Consider the following 21,515-nt stretch of genomic DNA (forward strand, 5'->3'; position numbering starts at 1 on the left):
CATAATGTTTAATTATCTTGAATGGTCAAGTCAAATCAAGGAGCCAAAAGCATTTAGGCTTTCCATAGACATAATTGACCATGTTCAGGCACGTGGTGATGCTGTTTAAAGAGCTTTACCCAAGCCCTCAAATTGTTTATACATTAGAAATTTCCACATATTAACAGACACATGTGTAATGTACCTTATACTTACATCGCTACTTCTATAACATTATGTGAAACAAGATGGTCGAAGAGATAGCCTACATACCCTATGAAAACAAAAGATAACAACAATTCTTTCAGAGTGCACTATTTAAACTTTATACAAGAGTGCGTAAACTAGAATACAATAAAAAAAAAAGAATACAATGACCATATCATCCATGTCCCTTGGAGTAAGAGAGACCGACACAAGGGGGGAAGAGAAAAGAGAAAAGGAAATAGCCATATAACCCTCTGACCTTGGCAGGTTTGTGTAATTATTTTAAGGAGAAGGTGGAGGGGCAGTCTGTCCTGCATTCTTCACAGGACGTGCTGCTCGTTAGAGCGATCGTTAAATGCAGCTTATCCTGGTGACTGACATGGGAGAAATCAGAGGCAATTAGGCTCAGGACAGGAGTTTTTCAAAACACCGCAAGGACACTTTTAAATGACTGTTTGGCTGCTTCCTTGATATGGACTTCCCTGCCATGAAGGCTTATATTTAATTAGACCTGATATAAATCTCAAAAATGTTGAAAATGTAAATTAGCTATTTGTTTACATTTTTTTCCTGAAGGTTCCATTTAGGTGTTATACACATCAAACCTTTCATGGAAAATGTATGAGGTTGGCGTGAATGTGCAAAGTCAAATTATTCTGGAGAGCCAGAGAAATTATATTGTAGTAACAGCTTGCTAGTAGGAGTTAGATCTACTTAAAATCCACTTAAAGTTAAGTTGTCCAGTTGTATTTGACATGGAGAGGTTGCTCTCCTTCACCAACCTTAGAGTGTATGCAAATGTAAGGTGTTGAAGCTTAATAATACCACACCCTACACTGAGAAGAGAGCTTTTGAGCAAACAGATGTCTCAGAATCATATTAAAAGTCCATATTCAAATTAAGCTGTGAACTCTTTATAAACCACGACTACACATTGTAGTTTTTTCCACCACTTAGTGTGTGTGTGTGTGTATGTATGTGTGTTTGTGTGTGTGTGTGTGTGTGTGAGTGTGTGTTTGTGTGTTTGTGTGCTTGTTTAAGTGTGTAAAATGTCTGTGTGGTTTCTGTAGCTCTAGTTGGCCTATGTGTCCAAATAACTGTACAATAATTATAATTTACATAAGAGATACATACAGTAATCATAAAGTCATATTTCTTCAATGGATGTTTCATTCTGATGTTCTTCTATCTCATTAAATTTCTCAACTGCTACACAGTGCAACACAGTAGATTATATGTATAATGTATAACATTATGTCAAGAAAGTCTCCTATCGTCAGATTCAATAAAAGTATGTTGGCAGTCTAAGAAAACAAAAGTTCATTATTAAACTCACAGGTCATAAGAATAAAAAAAGCAAAATATGAGGATCTTTGTACAGCAAATGAAATAATAACATGTTTGAGCTGGTGCGTGAACTACTGAGTATATACTGCCGCTCAATATGATAACATACATATTTGTCTATGAATGACTGAATTTTACTGAATGAAGCGCATGCAGAGTGAGTTAAAAAAAGAATTATTACCTGACACAAAGAAGACCAGTTGAAACATTAACAACCAAAAATAAAGGTGTTGTCCTCAGAATACTGAGCAGAAATGATCAGCAACTATTCCAATTTCTTTGATTTAAAATAACAACTGTGATCTGAACTCATTTAAACTGAAAATGTTTGCCAGTATTTAGTCTTTCAGCTCAATAAAAACTTCATACTGGATCCAGGCTGAAGGGTCCCTCCACCCCTCTCCCCATGCACTGGGCTCGGAGCTGGAGTGGCTTAGACATACTCGGAATGCTTCCTAGGTGAGCTGTGGATAGTCCTGACCTCTTGTCTGCGGTGGTGCTGCGTGAATCTCGCCTGGCCTCGGTTCGATCCTGGGCAGGACGTGATGAACAGCACCCCTGCGATCACATGCAGGAATCCAGCCACCCATCCGATGAAGATGGCGTCGCCAAATTCCCAGCGCGGGATCACCTCAGGCACCCGCTCATCAAAGAACTTCACCACGGTCGTGTGCGCTGCCACTGACACGGGCACTAGCCCCACCACGCCGGACACCACGCACAACGTCCCGGCGATGATCTTCAGCGCTCGCTTGGCACAGTGGCCTTCCTCGCCCTGGCAGCTCTTTATTTGGCTCAGGCCGGGCACGGCCACCAGCAGCCCCAGCAGGCTGGTGCTCAGAGACAGGCACATGAGGATGCGAGCCATCTGGATCTCGGGCTGCAGGCCCAGGATGGTGTCATATGGCCGGCACTCCAGACCGCCCATCTCCTGGACCACGCACGTCTCCCACAGGCCCTGCTCGAAGCTCTCCGTGGGCAGCAGCTCGGTGGAGAGCGTCAGCCACTGGGGCAGGAGCATGGTGGCCAGGGAGCAGAACCAGGCCGCGGAGCCCACCAGCATGCCCAGCAGCTCCAGGGCGCAGATGCACGGGTTGCCCATGGTCTCCGTGTGGTGGTAGTGGTGGCCCCTTCAGTGGACGACTCTCGACGCTGTTTTCCTCCTCACCCAGGTAGGACCTTGAGAGACCTCTCCTCTGGGCTTTTGAAGAAGGGAAAAACACTGAGAGGGGATGAAAGAAAAGAAGAGAGGACAAAAAAAAGAAAGAGAGGGAGAGAGAGAGAGAGAGAAAGTACCGATTTGAAAAATAGGGCTTTAGTGCTCGCCTCAGCTCCCCTCACTGTCTGTCAGGCGTCTCCAAGAGAGCAGATCTTCATCTTGAGTGGCGAGAAGAAGGAGGAGAAGGAGGAGGAGGAGGAGGAGAAGGAGGAGGAGGAGGAGGTGGTGACGATTGAAGAGGAATAGGAGGAGGAAGAGGTGGAGGAGAGGGAGGAGGTAAGCAACATTTTGACATTATACACTCTGCCCTCTGTTGCGGGGGGTGGGGTGTGGGATGAGGGCTTTGCTTGGCCAACCAGTGCTTTGCTTACTCACACCCCCCTCCTTGCTGAACCTCTCCGAACACTCCGTCGGCCACACGGGACGTCATTAAAGTGTAGACAGGATGTTATTAAAATGCAGATTGTTGTCATTACAAGAGTCAGGGATTGTGCATAGTTTCCCTCCCCCTTGTTTGCATGTTTGTCATTTCTGTTCACTGTCTCTTGTTAAAGGGGGTGGGGAGGAGGAGGGGGAGGGGGGCTGAGATTATTTTGCTTGTTGCACTTCATTCTAAAAAAATAAAGCTAAGAGTGGAGTTGAGAGAGAGAGTGAGAGTGAGAGAAAGGAGAGAGAGAGTGAGAGAGAGAGAGAGCTTTTCCAGTGACTGCGTGTTAAATAGGCCTCCTAAGGAGAGCATGCCAAATTTGCAATGTGCATCACACCAAGGAGTCTTTGATGCTTGCTTACCACAGTGAAGCACATGCTTTATTTGATTCAGTGGTTAATTTCAAACAGGACTCTTAGGAAATATGATGCTCTGTAACTTCAGATTGGCAAACACATAAACAAGCAGTCATTGTTACAATTTTGTGATTATTTTTGTAAGATTTGTGTTACAGCAATCTTGCCACTGTCCTTGCCTTTAACAATTACCATTTGCTATAAATTTTGCCTCCAGAAGCAATAATCCAACACAATAGTACTGAAACAAAGCATAGTAATTGAGACTACCATAATGAAAACACCACACTACAGCTCATAAGATTTGCTTTGATAATGGGAGGGAATGTTTGTCCTACCTTTCATGTGAAGTGGCAACACTCTGCTGCTGGGAATGGGGGTTATTTGGAAGCATGTGATTGAGGAGCTTGTGGAAACAAAAGTATGTATTGTGCATGTGAGATGCAATGTCTGACAGTAGGAGGCTGCGGATTAAATTATTGGTATGAAAAAATGTCCTCTAACATGCAAACTCTCTCTCTCTCACACACACACACACACACATACACACATACACATTATTCCCTCTAACTCATTATTATCAACATCATCATCACATTTGTTCTTATAAAATGCTGTCAGATACCTTGAACATTTATTCATACTTTTATACACACACACATTCACCATAACTATTAATGTACACTGCGTCACTAAAATGTATTTATTAATCATTATGCAACAGTCATATTGTCTGGAAACCTATAAAAGTCATCTAGTCAGGTAAGTACTAAGTATGTTTTTATGGAGCCAAATTCTCAGACAACTATGGCAGTAAATAACACTAAGCATTTCTTTGCGTGTCAACAAATCTCTTATATGTATGGCCATCCATCATAGGACTAACAAGAGATTAAATAGGAACAATGCAACCTGGTGTTACTGTGCAAAATGTGTGCAAATTGGCACCATTGAAATGTCACTGGCGATCAGGTCAGGAGATTAGCAATGGGTCAGAAACATCGATCTTTCCTTAACTGAATCTGCCTGGTATTTTGCTGTTTCAAAGGAAAATCTAAACAACTATGTGTAGTCATGTTGGAACAGTTAAATTAGCTTGCTTTGAGGCTTGCCTTTTCTCCCACAGAATCGGCTGTAATGAATGGTTTAACTGCAAGAGATTTACAGCAGCTCACTGATATTATAAGCTTACAGTGCGTGCTGGCACAATCACTCTAATGTGATGCTTTTGCATTTATTCTTAGACTAATTTAACTTCACACTATGATAGAGCCCACTTTAAAATACAGACATGAGAGATAGAGAGAGAGAGAGAGACATAGAGAGTGAGAGAGGATGAAACATCATGCATTTATTTGTTGGCTTGTTTGATGTCAGATTAATAGGACATTGTCTTGACACATTCATTTCCATTTCCATGCATTCTGTACCACCTAATTACTTAATTACAGTAATTCATTGTTAAATTGTGGTAATTAATTTCTTTACTACATTCACCAAATGCATTATGATTAACTCTTGACAGTCGTCCATGGTCAGTTTCTCTTTGGAGCCAGGTGGGGGCATTAAAGTGCAATGTCTCCCGTGTTGAATGGCTGGAAATCAAGCAAAAACACAGTTTATATATGATATACTGACTGTAGCCTACATGATGTATGAATACATATTCTGTTGCCTAGTCCATAGTTGAGTTTGTCTATAAAGAAACAAATGTTAAAATGTATTTGGATCGTTAAAGGGCATTGGTGAGAAAAAGTCCATGCTCATCTCCCCATTAAATATATGCTATGTTATTGTCCTTAGACCTAATATAACGCTGTAGCCTACTGTATATAAAATTGGGCAACAACAGAGACACAGGGACAACATGCAGACAGGCCTATACACTGAAAACGTAGGCATATAGTCACCGGGGGGCGCTCCTACGTCACATACATTTCCATCTTCTTACATTAGGCTACTCTCAAACACTCAAACACTAGTCAAACACTATTTTTCCCCATTTGTCAACCACAGTTTATCTTAATCCATTATGATATATAGGCTATTTATATAATCTTACCAACATGACCTACTGCTGTAATTAAGACAACTACACTATTAAAATGACATAAATCATCTATAAAACAAAAGTAGTTCTGGATTATGGAAAAAAAATTGGGCTTCTTTGTGTTTATTTATATTTAGTGAAACATAAACTTCATCTGTAGGTTACAAAGTCAGTAGCCTAGGCTAATTTCACCCTTCACTCCTAAAAATATCTGAATGTAACGATTTGTGTTTAACAAAGTATCATGAAGGTTACGATAAGGCATTTCATACGCATAATGGATACTTTGTTACTATTCTACTTGACTATTCAATCGGCTATTCTTAAACTAGTTACCTTTTCTTCTGCCACTAAAATGCCAAAATCATGCGACTCACTCTATTGGACCAGCGGGCTCGTTTTAATCCTACGTTCTGTCTCGTGGGCACCCCTTATGCAAATATCCTTTGCCCGAATATGGACACCACGGAATGAAGTAGCCTATGTTCGAAGAGGCAAACATGGAGGACCGACGCTGAAGAGTCATGAGAACGCCGCAAAACTTTTTGGATAGTGGATGCAGGCTAGCCTGCGTCGTTTACTACTTGTGTATTTTTCAGTTGTTTTGTACTTTCGTCGTTTAAACCACGGAAAGAAAATGTTTGTAATGCAGTAAAAGACTGGTCGTTGTTTTTGGAGAAAACGCAGGGGGTCTGGCGCTGGCGATATCCCCCTCAACCATCCCAACGCTATGCCGTGGGTAAGCAGCAACAAGCGAAGAGAAAGCTCGGAGCTGCCACTGCCCGCGGGCTGGGAGGAAGCACGGGATTACGATGGCAGAGTTTTTTACATTGACCACAACACTCGACAAACTTCTTGGATTGACCCAAGAGACAGGTAAATGTTCGCTGTGATCAATAAATCTCCGCTGCTCCACCAGGGAAACCCCTGTGATTTCGCTGTCGATTTAAGTCGTTAAGCATTAATCAATCGCATCCAGAGTAGTCTACGGCTCGAGGGCGGGGGCTTGTGATGATGAGAAAGTAGCCAAAGAAGTTCAGAACTGATAGCTAGCCCAAAACCACAAATCCTGTGCCTGATAAGACTGGCCATATGTTTTGCGAAATCCTTACATTTTGTGTGAAGTGATAAGGGGTGAGGTAGGCTAAACAAAGAACACTAAAGCACTTTGGACACCCAATTGAGCCTAATTGCATATCTCAAGTTTGTTATTCTCTGGTTGTTGGCGTTTTATATAGTCAATAAACTAAACACAAAGTATTACTTTGGGTAACCTTCATGATATTATGCAATGGATGGGATAAACGAGTGCTGTGGAAATCGTTCACTGTTGTTAGCGAGACATGTCAGTGTGGGATCTTAACTGTAGCTGTGTTGACTGGAGACGGTGGGTGTTTTTCACGGATTGTCAGGACACCTCCGCAAATTCTGCAACGTGTGGTGCTCCCTTTCAACCACCCCTGACATCTTGACTAAGCTTCTGCTGGTCAGTTTTTGTTTTTTTCTGTTGATCATTCCAAAATATATTTCCCCTTTGTCCTCCTTTTCAATACTCCTCTAGAGGAAGACGAAGGATCTTGGAGTAGCCTAGCAAGATAATTCATGCTATTTGGAGACCCTGTATGAAAAGCCCTTTGAATATGCACAATATGGCCGAGTACCCAAAGCCTATTTCAAGCACAGTGTCTCCTTTTCAGTACAAGCAGAGATTTGCTTTCGACTTGACATGGCATAATGACATTATTGGAAGCAACTTACGAAAATAAGAGTAATTTGACATGGCCAAAAAAAAAGAAGAAACATCCAATCAAGAGGTTCTTTCTACCTCATTTAAAATCAAAACAATGAAGTTCAGACTATAACCAGACAACCATTCAGTCATGATCAGTAGGCTATTTTATCAGTCTTTCTCTCTTAAGTAGGCCCACTAATCACAGGCAAACAGATCTCATTGTCTAAATCTGTGCCATAATGTTTGTGTTTATCTTAACCACTGACATTTATGCCACACTGTATAAGCTTAACAGGGATTTCCTCTGGGTGTGTGACAGTTGCCTTTTCTAGTCTTTGGTGTTCATTGAGGTTACTGACAGTTGCTGAAGGCTGCTGTCATCAATATGTACAGTCAGAGTTTTGACATTAATGGGACTGAATTACAGTGAGCATCTGGTTGATGGTGTATAAAAGACAGAATCAACATCACCCACAAATAGTTTTGTTACCTCTCCAGATTTCCTGTGTGGCTGTTCACACACAACCAAATGGAAGTAGTCTTTTCAATGCTCCAGAGAGGAGCTATTAATGTGAAGGGTATAAAAAGTGTATGGGCTGTTTTTTTTCTCAAAGAAAACAAAATGTTTTATGTAGTAAAAATGTTAATGCAAACAGAGGCCCATATGAAAGGGAGAATTGAACTGCAGCTCCCAGAGTTCCATGTGCAAATATGTGAGGAATGCCAGTTGGGCCAGTGGGAAAGCCGTAAGGATGTGCTGTGTTTTCCTCAGCCTAGAAACGAGCTAAAACCAGGCTTTTTGCAAGGGCCATTTGAACACATCGCTTCTCACCGAGCTCCGGGTCTCTGCTCAATGGGAGGGATTTGCTGCCACTGGCAAGGTCACAGCTCGTTTTTTTTTTTTTTTTTTTTTTGTGGTCATTGACTTAAAACAATGAGCAACAATTTCAGCACCTCTGAGTGAGTGTGCTGGGCCTCAGTACGACGACGAGTCAGTGGCAGATTGAATGCCATTGTATTCCGAGGAAGAGCATTATCAACTAGCTCGGTTTTCACTAAGCATGTCTCTTTGGGTTGTCTTAGAGCTTTAGCAGGCAGTGAAGTTAAAAGACCAACAAATGCTTTTGTGTTGTTTTTGTTTTCTTCACAAGAAGCACCTCGTCACACGATCACCTTTTTAGATTGACAGCTTGTGAAAAGATGTGTGAATGCCAGGCATTGCTCTCGTGCCTGCAAGAAAAGAATCCCTGTGAATAATCTATATGATTATATGCACATACTTTTAAATTCTTTCCATGCCTTTGCAATCCTACACATTGCACTTTCATGTGTAAAAACACTTTTCACCGACATTAGTCTTAAATAACAAGTAAGGTTTAGTATCCCAAGTGATATATGTTACCTGTGTAGCCTGGAACCTTAAAAGTGGATTCCCTAGCCCCATCTCAGCAGGTCATGTACACTTCAGAGTGTCCATGGAAGAGCTCATCCTGGAGAGAGTACTGGTGGATATTGTATTGAATGTGCATTGTTGTAATGTCCTATCAAGGTGGAGGATATTTCTGAAACTCATGGTGTGGAAGAGGCAGAACCCCTTTTTGAGCTGCACATCTACTCAAAATTCTAAGGCTCATTAGACAAGTGAGGTAGTTTTTAGCAAAAAGTTTGACATGTGAGCCTTTTATCATTTTCACAGCTTTGTTTTGCTATGGTTGTTACTGGCAAAATGCCAGCTTGCTGATCAGCTCAGCTGTATAGATTGTGTACAACCCAGTTTCCTCTGAAGGCGTCACTTGTGACGCATGTCACTTACAAGTCATGAAGACCCATATCTCTTTTTTTACTTGACTACTTTAGACACGGAGGTAGCATACATTCCACACACAGACATGAGATTGGTAAGTAATTTCTTTATGGGGCTACTGTAATCCTTATAATGACAGAGCAGAGTACTATTGCTATTTGACCCCTGGGGACAAATAAAGTGCTTTGAATTGAATTGAATTGAATTGAATTGAATTGGACCACTTAGACTATTTTATGTTCTGACTAGATGATCTTTGCAAAAATATATGGTATTGTGTGTCCAGTGCTTTATCACAGTTTCAGTTGGTTTGTGTCACTTTGACAGCCAGCTCATTCATTGGGTTACCAGAGTGATGTGAGATGGCAATCAATAGCCAGTGTGGGTGATGGCGAGTAGCCAGTGCTCTATGTTGTATCAATTACCACAGGTTTATAGAGTAATATGTATGGACATGTCTAACACCCATTCAGAGAGAAGCCAAGATGATGGATAGAAACCAGGGTTGGACATGAGGGACAGTGTTGTAAAAACTGTGCCGTTCCAGACAGTGGCATTGATTGTGACTGAAAGTGGATCTCCTGTGTGTTTCGCCTGTCACAAGAAAGGAGACTAGGCTTAACTGTAGAATGCAGTCCAGAGAAGCAGTTAAGGTGCTTTGTTTCTGAAGAGTTTTGTCCTCAAACCTTTGACTGATGAACTCCTTCCCTAAGGGTAAGAACCAGGCATGGGGAATGTGTGAAGATAATCTGTGAAAAGGGGTCATGACTTCTTTATGGGCTTCATCACCAGTCAGCTGGCCATCTTTGTATTGCTTTCCTGACACCATAAATCTCCTCAATAGCCCACTGTTTAGTCTCATTTTTACACCAAGTCCAAGTGGATTTCCTTAAGGTGAGGTGAGGTCAGTCTACGACTAGACCAGGAGGCCTGGTAAGACAGGAGGTGAGTGTACGTCAGAAATCTTCTCATGGCATGATGCTTCTGTGCTATGGAAAGTTTGAAGAAAGGGTCATCAATAATAGGTTTAAGTGTGGGATCACAGCTCAGCGATCAGAAGAGTTTCTTGTATCTGTAGGCTGCTACTGTAGGTTTACTGTACTCTTCACTAACAAGTTCCTTTTAGTGCTCATCTCTCAAAAGTAAAGGATCAACAAATACCAGGCAGTTATTATAAAGCAGTAGATTGCCTTGACTGAGCAGGTGTAGTATTGGTTGGCTTCATTGTGATTCTGCACCTAGCCTCCTTTTTCTTTTGTTTTTGTTTGCTAGGAGCTGAGTAGCTGACTGGAATCTAGATAAGAAAAACCTGATCGGCTCAACGACTTTAGCCCGCCCCGGCCCCCCACCCCCACCCACCCCAACCTCTCCCTACTCCCCTACCCGGAGTCATATGATTACCAGCCTTTGTTACTTACGGCTGATAGGACTCTTGACAAAAATCTCATGTTACCGCCAAGGCCTGGATACACAGGCATGGAGGCAGCGGCTATTAAGGCAGACACTGTCAGCACGAGCTGTCTCTGAGATGTTTTATCTTTAGCTGGTTTAAAGGACAGGACTGTGGCATCTCGTGGCTATTTACAAGTGTCTGAGGATTTTAAAATTGCGTCGACCATAGTTTGGCTTGGCTAAATGACCCTTTATGTCAGAAGTCAACCATGAAGTCCTGTTTCCCTTGGTCATTTGACATTTCTTTCCCTCCCCCCATTTGCAGATTCCTCTCACTAGAAAAACTGTCTTAAAGGCGAGAGTGAGAGTAAGTGTTTATTTATTAGTCCTGGTGTTGCTACACTCGTTTTAGGCATCATGGGACAGGTCTGCTGAGCTCTTGCCTTTGGCGCATGCTTTTAGTGAACCACTGTGTGTGTGTGTGTGTTAGGACCCTTGTTGTTTGTTGGCCGCCACAGTTTGCCAGAGAATTGTCCAGCAGCATTGTTTGTCAGTGTTGTCCCCTGGAACTGGGCGGTCAGATGTGCTCTGTGGCCGCTGGTGTGAAAGCGTGGTGGTGGTGGTGGTGGTGGTGGTGGTGGTGGTGTGGAGGCCTGATGTGCAGCAGAGGGATGGTTTTATTAGGTGGCACTGGCTATGTGACTGCTTGTAGTGAAAAGTGGGATCTGCATGTGAATTCACTGCACAGTCACCTGGAAACCACTGGAGCCATCCTGTGAAAGAGGACTTCGTTCCAACACATAGTGGAACTCTCCCTTACTCTAGCTTTCTTTCTCACTGACTCTGAACAAAGTCATTAATACACATATTTCAATATGCACTTAAATACACACATACTGTACAGTACTTATATGCACCTGGTAGTAAATATACATTTGTTCATTGATCTTACTCTGTAGATCCCATACGTATGTATGTGCTAATATCTGGGGAATGCCCGGCATTCCTAACAACGTTTTCGTAATAAAATCTTTCTCTGGGACCTCGGTCTATATCAACGTCCATAGAAATGAAGTACATCTACATACATAGAGCTATATATTCTGAACAAGAGTTCCTCTACTGTTGATGCCCTCCTATCTAAGGTACCTCTCAGGCCAGGCTAAGCCCACCACCACCACCAATCCCCTGCAGATAACGTGTTTTGTGGGATGAGGGAGGGTTTTTGTCTCTGAGGAATGAGTACAATGTCAGGCATGCCTACACTAACACCCGGTGCTGGCGTGGGGTTGGGGCGAGCGGGTGCTTCTGTCCACCAGTGGCCCCAGACAAAGCTGCCCAACAGAGGCAGTTCCCACGTGTGTGTGTCTCCCCCCTGTCCCCCTCCTGCCGCTGTGCTCAGCTCTGCTCCAGTCCGCTCAGCTGCCCGCTGCTCCACTGACACTGCCCTGCTCTGCCTCGGCCGCCGGCCCCGGTCCCGACCAGCCTCCTTTATTAGCTCTGTTATGTAAGGGCCGCTGCCGGCCTGGCGCTCCGCAAAGGGAGGCCTTTATACGTGGCCACAAAGCACACCAAATTCAATTATTCTGGAAAGAGGGGAGCCGGACTGCCACCGCCGAAAGGTTATTCACAGACACTGAAACCCTCAACCCCCTCCTGCCACCATTTCTGCTTCTCTAGGTGTTTTTATTATTGAGGTGCTGTTTTTTTTCTCCTCTTGTTTCCAGCAGGATGGTGGAGCTGGCAAATATGCTATTGTTACATCCACTGTTATGCTGTGTGTGTGTGCGCGCGTGCGTGCGTGCGCGCGCGTGCGTGTGTGTGTGTGTGTGTGTGTACGTGTGTGTGTGTGTGTAGTATTAGTTGGTGTAGCATGATATTATGTTCCCTTAAAAGACAAATTACTTATTGTTTTATGTTTTATGGTTTATTGTTCCTGTTTTGTTTCATTTATGCTATTTCTGTCTGTTTTTCTTTTGAGAACTAATCAAGCCTCCTGTCACACACCAGGACTTGAATATACAACATGATTAAAAGTGGCCCTTTTGATTTCTATGTGTATGGCATTGAAAGTCCTCAATTCTGTTCTCCAGAAGAAGACCTAATGGCCGGTCCGACCCTTATTTCGGCCCAGTCTTCCCAAGGCCTTATTGTCCAGAATGTTCTCCCCTCCCTCATCCCCTCCCTCCCGGCATTCACTGCTGGATCCTGACACAGGAAGCCAGACAATTCCGAAACTCCTAAAAATGCCAAACTGCCGCTGTGTCAACAAACACAGGATTGCTTGTTGGCAGTGCGTTGTGAATCTTCAGGTGAGGGTTTTTTTTTTTATTTTTTTTTTTTTTTTTCCTTCTTCTGCCTTTTCAGATTATGGGAGCATTTCCCAAGTTCAAAATGAATTGCTTGTAATTCAGTTTTTATTAGCTTTATTTCCCATGTACAACACCGAAACCCTACCTCAGTTGACCTCCTGCTTGTTGAAATAGTTTTTTTTGGTTTCTGAGATGTTGCCGTCCAAATGGCACGACTCCCGTATTCATAGACCTGTCAGAATTCACAATTCCTCTGTTGACTTGTTGATTCATACTTGTGGCTATAGCCACACTAATTTTTCATTGTTGGAAAACCGTTTGGCTTCCACAAACTCGCTGGCTCTGATTGACGTCCAGGCGTGTTATGTTTGGCTGTTAAGTGCATCAGTCATCAGGTCCCTTGAGCTGCTTTGCTGACTTGACAAAGAAGACTAACTGGGGGCAAACAGGCCATACACCTCTCCGTTAGCACAACTGACATTGTGATCCAGGAAGTCAAATCCACCCAGGTTTCTTTGTCTGGGACAGGAGCTCACGCTGTGTGAGGCTGGCATGTGTTAATCAACTCCATTGGTCTGGCCCATGCTCCGGTGTGTATGCTCATGGGTAATGCCGACCATGCCAGGAATGCTAGCCGAGCAGGATGCTCCAGCCTTGCTGCGCCAACCCTTGTGTGGCTCTACAGTCCGTTTGTCAAGGCATGAGTTTGTCAAGAGCCCTCACACCTCGGGGTCTAAGGAACGAGGTGATGCTGGAGCTGAAGCATGAAGAGGATTAGTAAACTGCCCGCCACACTCCCTGCTTTTCATGGGTATATACTGTACCTATCAAGTTGTTGCGTGTGAATGTGTTGGCATACATGCATGTATGGTATCTGTGTGTGTGTGTGATTGCATGCATGTTTGTTGTGCTCATACCATACACGCATCACCCAAAGACTATTTAGCAATTATTAAACAGAGCAAGAAAGAATATTGTTGTCTCAAGTCAATCACACCGATCCCCTGCCACTATGCCACCAGTCTCCCATGTCGTCCCCTGAATTGCCTTCAGACTGATTTCTGGGGTGGGGTGGGGTGGGCCTTGGGCATTAGTGTGTGTGTGAAGATGAGAGAGGCGCAGCCGGAGCCTGGGGCCTGCTGGTTCCCATGCGATGGTGATGGGGGTCTAAATGCGTCTGGAGACAGAGATGCCGTGCTCCGTCCGGGGTGGTGCGCTACTTATAGTCGGCCTATTTCCATAAGATGGGGGAAGATAATAGAAGGAGGGGAAGGGCCCGTCGTCTCTGTCTGCCTGACATGCTCAGCTGCCGGAGCTGCTGCTTCCCAGCCCTGTCTGAGGGGGCTCGCATAAATGGCATTCCTCCCAAACTTGTTTTCGCATCTCTTCTTTTAAACCCAGAATGGAATTTTTAGACGAAAGGCTGAACTTAAACGTGTGTGAGTGTGAGAGAGAGAGAGAGAGAGAGAGAGAGAGAGATGTGTGTGAAGGTGTCTATGTGCCTACTGGGCAGAGGTAACAGTATTGGTCAGACCAGGCCCTGGCTTGGCATGACGTTATTTGCAGCGCGCATGGAGGCTGAGTTAAAAACAGTGGCTGTTCCAGCATTTTCCCGTATTGGCTCATGCCCATGTAAGACCTGGCCTATCTTGGTGTGTCACACACGTTTGTTGTTTTTAGTGTTATGCGTGTGATGCTCTCAATTCCCAGAGGTCAGGCCCAAGACTTTTTCCGGCCTGGGGGCCTCAGTTGTTAACGTTTTGTGCATGACCGCTATGTTAATGCCTCACATTAATAGCGAATAGCTGTGCTTTTTGTCACTGCAGCTTCGGTATTGAACACACTGCAGACAGATGAGAGGATGTGCCTACGGGCTAAATCAGCCTTGTGATTGAATGCGTGGAATCCAGACCTCTGGGAATGCGTCCAGTGTGTGGATGGAGCTTTGTGTGTGTGTGTGTGTGTGTCTGTGTGTGTGTGTGTGTGTGTGAGAGAGGGTGTGTGTGTGTGCGCGTGTTAGGGCTGCACACTTTATTGATTTATAGTCAAAATCCCAATTTGAACCAATGCAACTAGCTAATGGCAAAGGCTGGAATTAATCGCGCATCTCGCAACTTTGTCCCAATGTCAACATGTATGATTTTTATATTTATAAAAATATTTCATCACATGTATGATTTTTATATTTATGCCATTCTCCTTGTGTGACAGAATGTGTGTAGCTGTTGTGTGAAGCTCACCGAACACGAGTGTTGTGCTTCTCATGCACTAGACATGCTCACCGATCCGGCCCAACTTAAAGTGAAATCAAACTGCTATTGCAATTAGATATCTTCCCCATTTTGTGTGTGTGTGTGTGTGTGTGTGTGTGTGTGTGTGTGTGTGTGTGTGTGTGTGTGTGTGTGTGTGTGTGTTCCTCCGTTGATTCAGAAGCTATTGAGAAAGGGCTTACCTCCTCTGAGACAACAGCATTACATCAGTACCACACGAGTCCCCATTTAAAGAGCATCCCACAGCAGCAAGGCCACAAGTTGCCACGGCAACAGATTGTCCAAACGAAGGCTGTGGGTTAATTAAGGCCAGTAAAGGCAAGCCTATAATATTATACAGAGCTGATCAAACCGCATGAAGGGGCCTGTGGCTTGGGAGATGGCGTGCCAATTTATTAACGTCTCCCTAGTAAAACCGCACCGCTGCCAATTGCCAGGCTTTGTGTGTGCTACTGGTTTCGCCGTCCCGACTACGGGCAGAGGAGGGCAGAGTGAGCGGTGCAACACGAGCAAGCAAGCGAGTCCAAAAGCATTAAAACACACAGCCTCTGGGGCGACTATAATTAAGTTTAACTAGGGGAATATTATTTTTAGGGAAAGCATTCTCGACGAGGAATGCAGAGGGCTGTTGTTTTGGAGCATCTTAATTTGCAGGCGGAATGTCACTCCCGCCTTTGTTGTCAGCCGGAGGCCCAAACCGAGACTAGAGCAGCACGAGGCCCGCACAGCAAAGCCCAGTGTAACGGAGGGGCCAGTCCAGGCCAGTCCAGAGACCCCGGCGGTGCCACGGGCGGACGAGAGCCCACCCCTTGCTCCAGTGTCACATGCCACGCTCATGCAGCCCCCCACCCCACACACACACACACACACACACACACACACACCACAGGGCACCCAGGGTCACCCACCCAGGATAGAAATGCCCAGGGGTGTTGTTGGGAGGGGGTCCTCTAAATGAGGTGAGTTTCAGACGTTGTGCTTTTCTTATTTTGTGTGCAATGCAGCTCCCCAGCCTCACCCGCTTTGTGGAATTTTCCATATGTGCTCCGACCAAAAGGAAGAATGAACAGCATGTCCTCCCTCCACTGAAATGTTTTGAGGACAATCAACACTTTTCAAAATTGGAAGAAGTGGACCTCTTGACAATGACAGCTGATGGATTTTCAAGTGGCTAGACACTTGCCGTATAAACAGTGTTGTTTACAGTCTCGGCCAACAGGATTCAGGATTCTTCGTTTCTCCGAAGAAGTCGGTAGCAAAGTATTTCTTTTTTTCCCGCCTCAGCAGAACATATGTTTGTGTAGTCCCACAATCTTTGCCAGAGAGCTACTTCAATGCACTCAATGTTAATTCAGCATTTGTTTAAACTTAGCATTTCTGAGAGAATCTTTGAGAAATTCCCAAGTCTTACAATAACCTTGGGCCTGTAACCTTTTTCCTTCTGCTGATGGCGACATTTGGGAGTTAAGCACGCTAAACACTGTGAGATTTCTCCTTCTGGCTACACTGGTTTCCTTTCTGGCAGAGAGGCGTGGTATGAGAATATTAACTCTCTCGGCACAGCCAAAGGTCTCGGAGGAAAAAGAAGCACATGGTAGAAACTCCTAAAGAGCAGCCTCTTTGAGGCGCGTCATAGAGAGACTTACTGCACAAATGATGAAACTGCAAGCTTGCACCAAATCTAGTTTCTGTACATCTCAGATTTCTTTAAAGGCAAAGCTAATCTTCTGCTGCAAGCAATCTAATTTGCTTTTGGCACATTTGAACAAGAACCCAATTGGCAGTTCATGCAACTTGCTGTACTTCTCTTATCGGGTAATGGTTTGAAGTTTTGAGGTGGCTGTTAAGTCACTCAAATGACATTATTGTATGGTTTGTTTATGTTTCCAATTTGTTTTTTTTTTTTCCTATTTATTGTGTTCAGATAGTGTGGCAAGGACTGATGAAGGACAGCCATGATTGATCATGTAGTGGCGGGATCTAAAATCCCCAGTGAAGAAGCTGTAGATGTGAGTTTTTGAGAACCGACTGGACTGCCTCTCTTCTTCGTACGTTGTATTAGCAAAGGGAAACGCTAAGAGCACTGTGTGCCCATAACTGGCTTCCTGTGCACATCCTGAACAATCCATTACACCCTTATTTTTATAGTTCGCCAGCTTCAAGCACTTTGGTGATGTAAGCGATTTGGTTATGATTGCCAAAGGTCAATCTGCTTATGCTTCTTATCCTACAAACAAACTTCTGCTGGAATGTATGGTGACCAATTGTTGTAATTGTCAATTAGTTGATAAATAACCGTTGAGCTATACGTTAGAAATATTGCTTACATGTAACAATATTTTAAAGACTCTTGAACTGAAGTCCATTAATTCCCAATGAGAATAGTCCATGCCAGAATGCTGTGTTATTGTGGGGTGTGTATGCAAGCATCCTGACCCTCAAGCCTTGAGAACCCTGTTTTTCTTCTCAGCACTCGGTCAGAATGTGGAGAACGGAGCAATTGAACGATTACGTCTCACGTCAGACCAGGGCCCCCTCTTTCTCCTCTGTGTGTGTGTGTGTGTGTGTGTCATTTACCAACTCTCCTGTGACACCACTTGGCTGGGACGGACCCACTGTCACAAGACTGCGCAACAAATCAAACATTCAGGGCCTCTTCCCTCCTCTCTGCTCACATCTGAGAGGGGGGGAGAGAGAGTGCAGAGGTTTTTATTCTTCTTGTCCTCTGTCTCCAGGGGTACTGAAGGGCAGCTCAATGATGCTCTGTTCCTTTCACTCTGATGTCACCAGTCTTCCCAAAGTCTCACTTGTTTCATACACTGCCATTTTTCTTTTTTTTTTCTTACTTGACACACAGTGGGCGTGATGCAACTGTCTCTTTGAGGAGGAAAACATTCCCCGCAAGATCAACATGCCTGCCCTTAAAATTCTTAAATTCTACTTCCAGCTATCGTATAATGAAATTACACACCCCTTTGAGGCTACAGAAGAGGTTTAACATAATATATCCTATTACTACTCAATGTTTAATGGCAAAAGATCCTTATACTTTTAACTCCCTGAGATTGTTAGTAAATGTGCTCATGCAAGTCAAATTTCTCTCCGAAAGCACAAATTTGGCCAACAGGTTTTTTTTATCTGAAATATATGATTGTTCTTCCACCTTAATGTGTCTAGATGCACACACATCCTCATGTTTTATGTTTGACCGTACATTGCTGCCCAAATGCACCTGAAGGAAGTACAATCACAGAGCTCCTCTTAATTTCTGATAGTTGGGTGCACTAGTCTATAATGGCGTTCAAATGCTTCACCATCTGATGGAAATGCACGATGCTCTGAATGCCCCTCATCTGCGTTCTGCAAGCGTTTCTCCCCACGCAGAGGTCACGGATCCGGGCAGGTTCCTGCACGGCGTCTGCATAGTGAGCATACCGCGGCAGAACAGGCCACCATTGCCGTCTCCTGCGCCGGGAGCAAGAGAGTGATGGCTGTCCATAAGCCGGCAGGTACCGCGTCTGTCAGTGCAGCTCACAGAGCCATAAGGGCAGATTAGCCCATAGCTCACTCACTGGCGTGTTTTGAAACCTAATATAATCATTTGCCTTGACCGACAGAACCTTCTTTTTAAGGTTGAGTGATCCTCCAGAGCTGCAAGCTTGGCGACTGTCAGCCCAAACTTGCCTCATAAGTGTAATACCGGCTTAATGACCGCAGCCTGACTGAAACGTCTGCTTGAGGATCAAAGGCTTGTCAGTCACTCATTGAGAGCCCTCTTATGGAAGGTCTTCCACAGAGCATGTGCGCTGTGCTCATTCCTGTATTTGTTTTTGTGTGTGTGTGTGTGTGTGTGTGTTTTAAAAAATACACAAACACAAGCTGTAATGCTGATGTAATATCTTATGCTTGGCTGTACCTTGTATTTACCCTCTGTGTTTTTTTGGAAGGGGGGGTGTTGGGCCATATGCATGCTAAGGTTCACTGGTGGTGTGTTTTTTTTTTTTTTTTTTTTTTTTTTTTTTTTTTGTTTTTTTTTTGCTGATGTCACTGTCAAGGCATGCCTGCTCTGTTTCTGAGAAATGCCTGACACTCCTTGCAGGGCATGAACGAGGACTCGGTTCCTCTGGATTGTTAAATCGGTCGCTGGCTTGGGAGCAAGCGTGCAGGCGTGCAAGGTAGGTGTCTCCTGGCACTCTCGCGCTGCCACTCGGGGGGGCCACCAGCGCCTCAAGCACCTTCACCACCACCTCCTCCTCCTCCTCCTTCTCCGCCTCCTCCTCCCTCTCCTCCTACGCTGCCGCCACTTCTGCCGCCACCACTGCTCAGGTTACTGCATACCAGCGCCGCGACCAGATCGACTGGCTGCCTCTGTAATTTAATAGACAAACAAGGACATGCGCTTCCTCCCTGAGCCCAAGCCTGAGTGTTTGGAGTGTCACAGCGAGCGTGTGGATGGGGTTTGGGAAGGGAGGTGAATGATGTTAACATGATGAACAAGTAACTATCTTTCAAACAGCTGTTGCAAGTCATCGTGTTGACATGCAAGTGTGAAAAGTGTGTGTGTGTGTCTGTCTGTCTGTCTGTCTGTCTGTCTGTCTGTCCATGAGGGGGATAATGACAAGACATTTCTGAAGAATGACACTCTCTTTCTTGAAAATATTAAACATCTTGGATCAAAATTGTGGTCGGATAAATAGCTCTGGACATTTTTTTGATGTCCTCCTACAGTAGCTGAGTGACATTCAAATGAGTTGATGGTAATATTCAATATCACTACAAATTTTTATATGACTGTCAACTCATTCGAATGTCACTCAGCAACCGTAGAAAGAAGAACCAGAAAAGTGTGTGGTGGTCTCTTAATTTTTTCCAGAGCTGTAGCTGCTTTGACCTCTGTGGTCTTATAGGTGAACCTTTCAGAATTACTCCCTTGAAATATCGATGTACGTGTCCTCCTTTCTGAAGTGTACATCAGTGTCATTTGTTGTGGCGCTTCAAGCAGTCACTGCAGTGGATGGTCCTTAACCGGAGCCAAAATTTGATAAGCTCACTATGAGATGTTTGAGGACGTGCAGAATCAACACCATGCCTTGCGACTGTTTTACACCAGTTCTCTGGCTAGTTTGTGGCCGAGGCGGTTTGCTCGCGCACACAGGCCCTGGTGGTTTCATCCTCATCCCCTGAGTGCAAAGCAGTCAATCAGTCTCCACTTAAAGAGCCATGAAGACAGTGTGTGTGTGTGTGTGGGGTGATTCTGAGTCTCGGGAGAGAATGGGGTTTGTTCTGTGTGCTATGGAGGGACAGGCCAAACCAAAGTAAATATGAATAGTCCTCGCTGGGTGTGCATAAACCACTGCACAGTTTAATTTGATGTGAGAGATGGAACATCTCCCATAAGATTTATTGGACTTGTTCATGTTGTTGGGTCTCCTGCAGAACTCCTTGGAACTATGCCTTAATGTCATTTTGTTGAAAACAATGCATGAATTTAGTAAATGTCTCCATTTCAAAACTGATATCTTATTCAAAGATACAGCATCTCTGAAGTTCTAAATCTCACATTGATACTCATTGTGTCTTTTCCCCCCCTAGTGCTTCAACTGAACTGATACAAAGTTTCAAATGCTTCTAAAGGTATTGTTGCTTTGCCAGTGGACTATGAGAAAGCAAAGTTGGAACAAAAGAACTTCAAAAACATTATCATTTGTGGTGGTCTACCAAAAGCCTGGCAGTGCCTCCTTGCCCTTCGTATGGAATGTGTTTATGGGCTTTCTCTTCCTTCATACTCTCTGCTCCATACATCTCTGACCCCAAGAGGTTAGATCAGCAGACGCCGGGCGACAGAACGCGCTTTCATTTTTACGTTCTCAAGGAATGCTCGGCATTTTTCACATGCCAGTTAATGTTATTGTTCCTGCGCTAGAGCTCGCTGTGCTCCTGTTGTGAACTGTTGACATATGGTTTGGAAAGTGAAGCAGTCCGAATGGATGAAAATATATGGTGTGTGTGGTGAAAATAGAACACTACACACCACAAGAATGCCTCCGACTTGCCTAGTCTTACATAAGCCATTGCGCATTTTCTAACCTACATTGTGTGTGTGTGTGTGTGTGTGTGTGTGTGTGTGTGTGTGTGTGTTTTGATTTGTGTGCAGGATAACCAAGCCCCTGACCTTTGCTGACTGCGTGGGAGACGAGCTTCCCCTTGGCTGGGAGGTGGTGTTGGACCAGCAGGTGGGCGTCTACTACATCGACCACATCAACAGTAAGTCCGCCCTGCATCCTCTCCTGCACCCTGTGGGAGGTCTGCCCTCCGCTCCATGCTCATCCCTCAGCCTGGGCCCTGGGACAGCCCCAGACCCAGACCCTTGCCTTTGTCCTGTCGGTGGGGAGCTCAGAAGAGTGAGTTATGACAGCCAGT

At 44.4% G+C, this 21,515-nt stretch overlaps 2 protein-coding genes across 5 annotated transcripts in view; one reads left to right on the top strand and one right to left on the bottom strand.

The window, feature by feature from the left end:
- Positions 1-1,078: 1,078 nt before the first annotated feature.
- Positions 1,079-2,927, bottom strand: cldn33b (claudin 33b). Its single transcript, XM_048252408.1, has one exon. The coding sequence runs from the start codon at positions 2,633-2,635 to the stop codon at positions 1,967-1,969; it is 669 nt and encodes a 222-aa protein (XP_048108365.1). The 5' UTR covers positions 2,636-2,927; the 3' UTR covers positions 1,079-1,966.
- Positions 2,928-6,065: 3,138 nt separating this feature from the next.
- The window catches only part of wwc3 (WWC family member 3), a 54,576-nt gene continuing 39,126 nt past the window's right edge, over positions 6,066-21,515 (top strand). For all 4 annotated transcript variants that reach the window (XM_048252404.1, XM_048252405.1, XM_048252407.1 and 1 more), the window contains exons 1-2: positions 6,066-6,461; positions 21,250-21,359. In XM_048252404.1, the coding sequence (XP_048108361.1) occupies positions 6,316-6,461; positions 21,250-21,359 (256 nt within the window). In that variant the 5' untranslated portion in view covers positions 6,066-6,315. The remainder of the gene's footprint in view (positions 6,462-21,249; positions 21,360-21,515) is intronic.

This window comes from Alosa alosa, chromosome 9 (genome assembly GCF_017589495.1).
Source record: "Alosa alosa isolate M-15738 ecotype Scorff River chromosome 9, AALO_Geno_1.1, whole genome shotgun sequence".
Classification (NCBI taxonomy): domain Eukaryota; kingdom Metazoa; phylum Chordata; class Actinopteri; order Clupeiformes; family Clupeidae; genus Alosa; species Alosa alosa.

Bases quoted from the DNA above. Each gene is read 5' to 3' on its own strand.
- cldn33b (XM_048252408.1), bottom strand. From the start codon at position 2,635: ATGGGCAACCCGTGCATCTGCGCCCTGGAGCTGCTGGGCATGCTGGTG.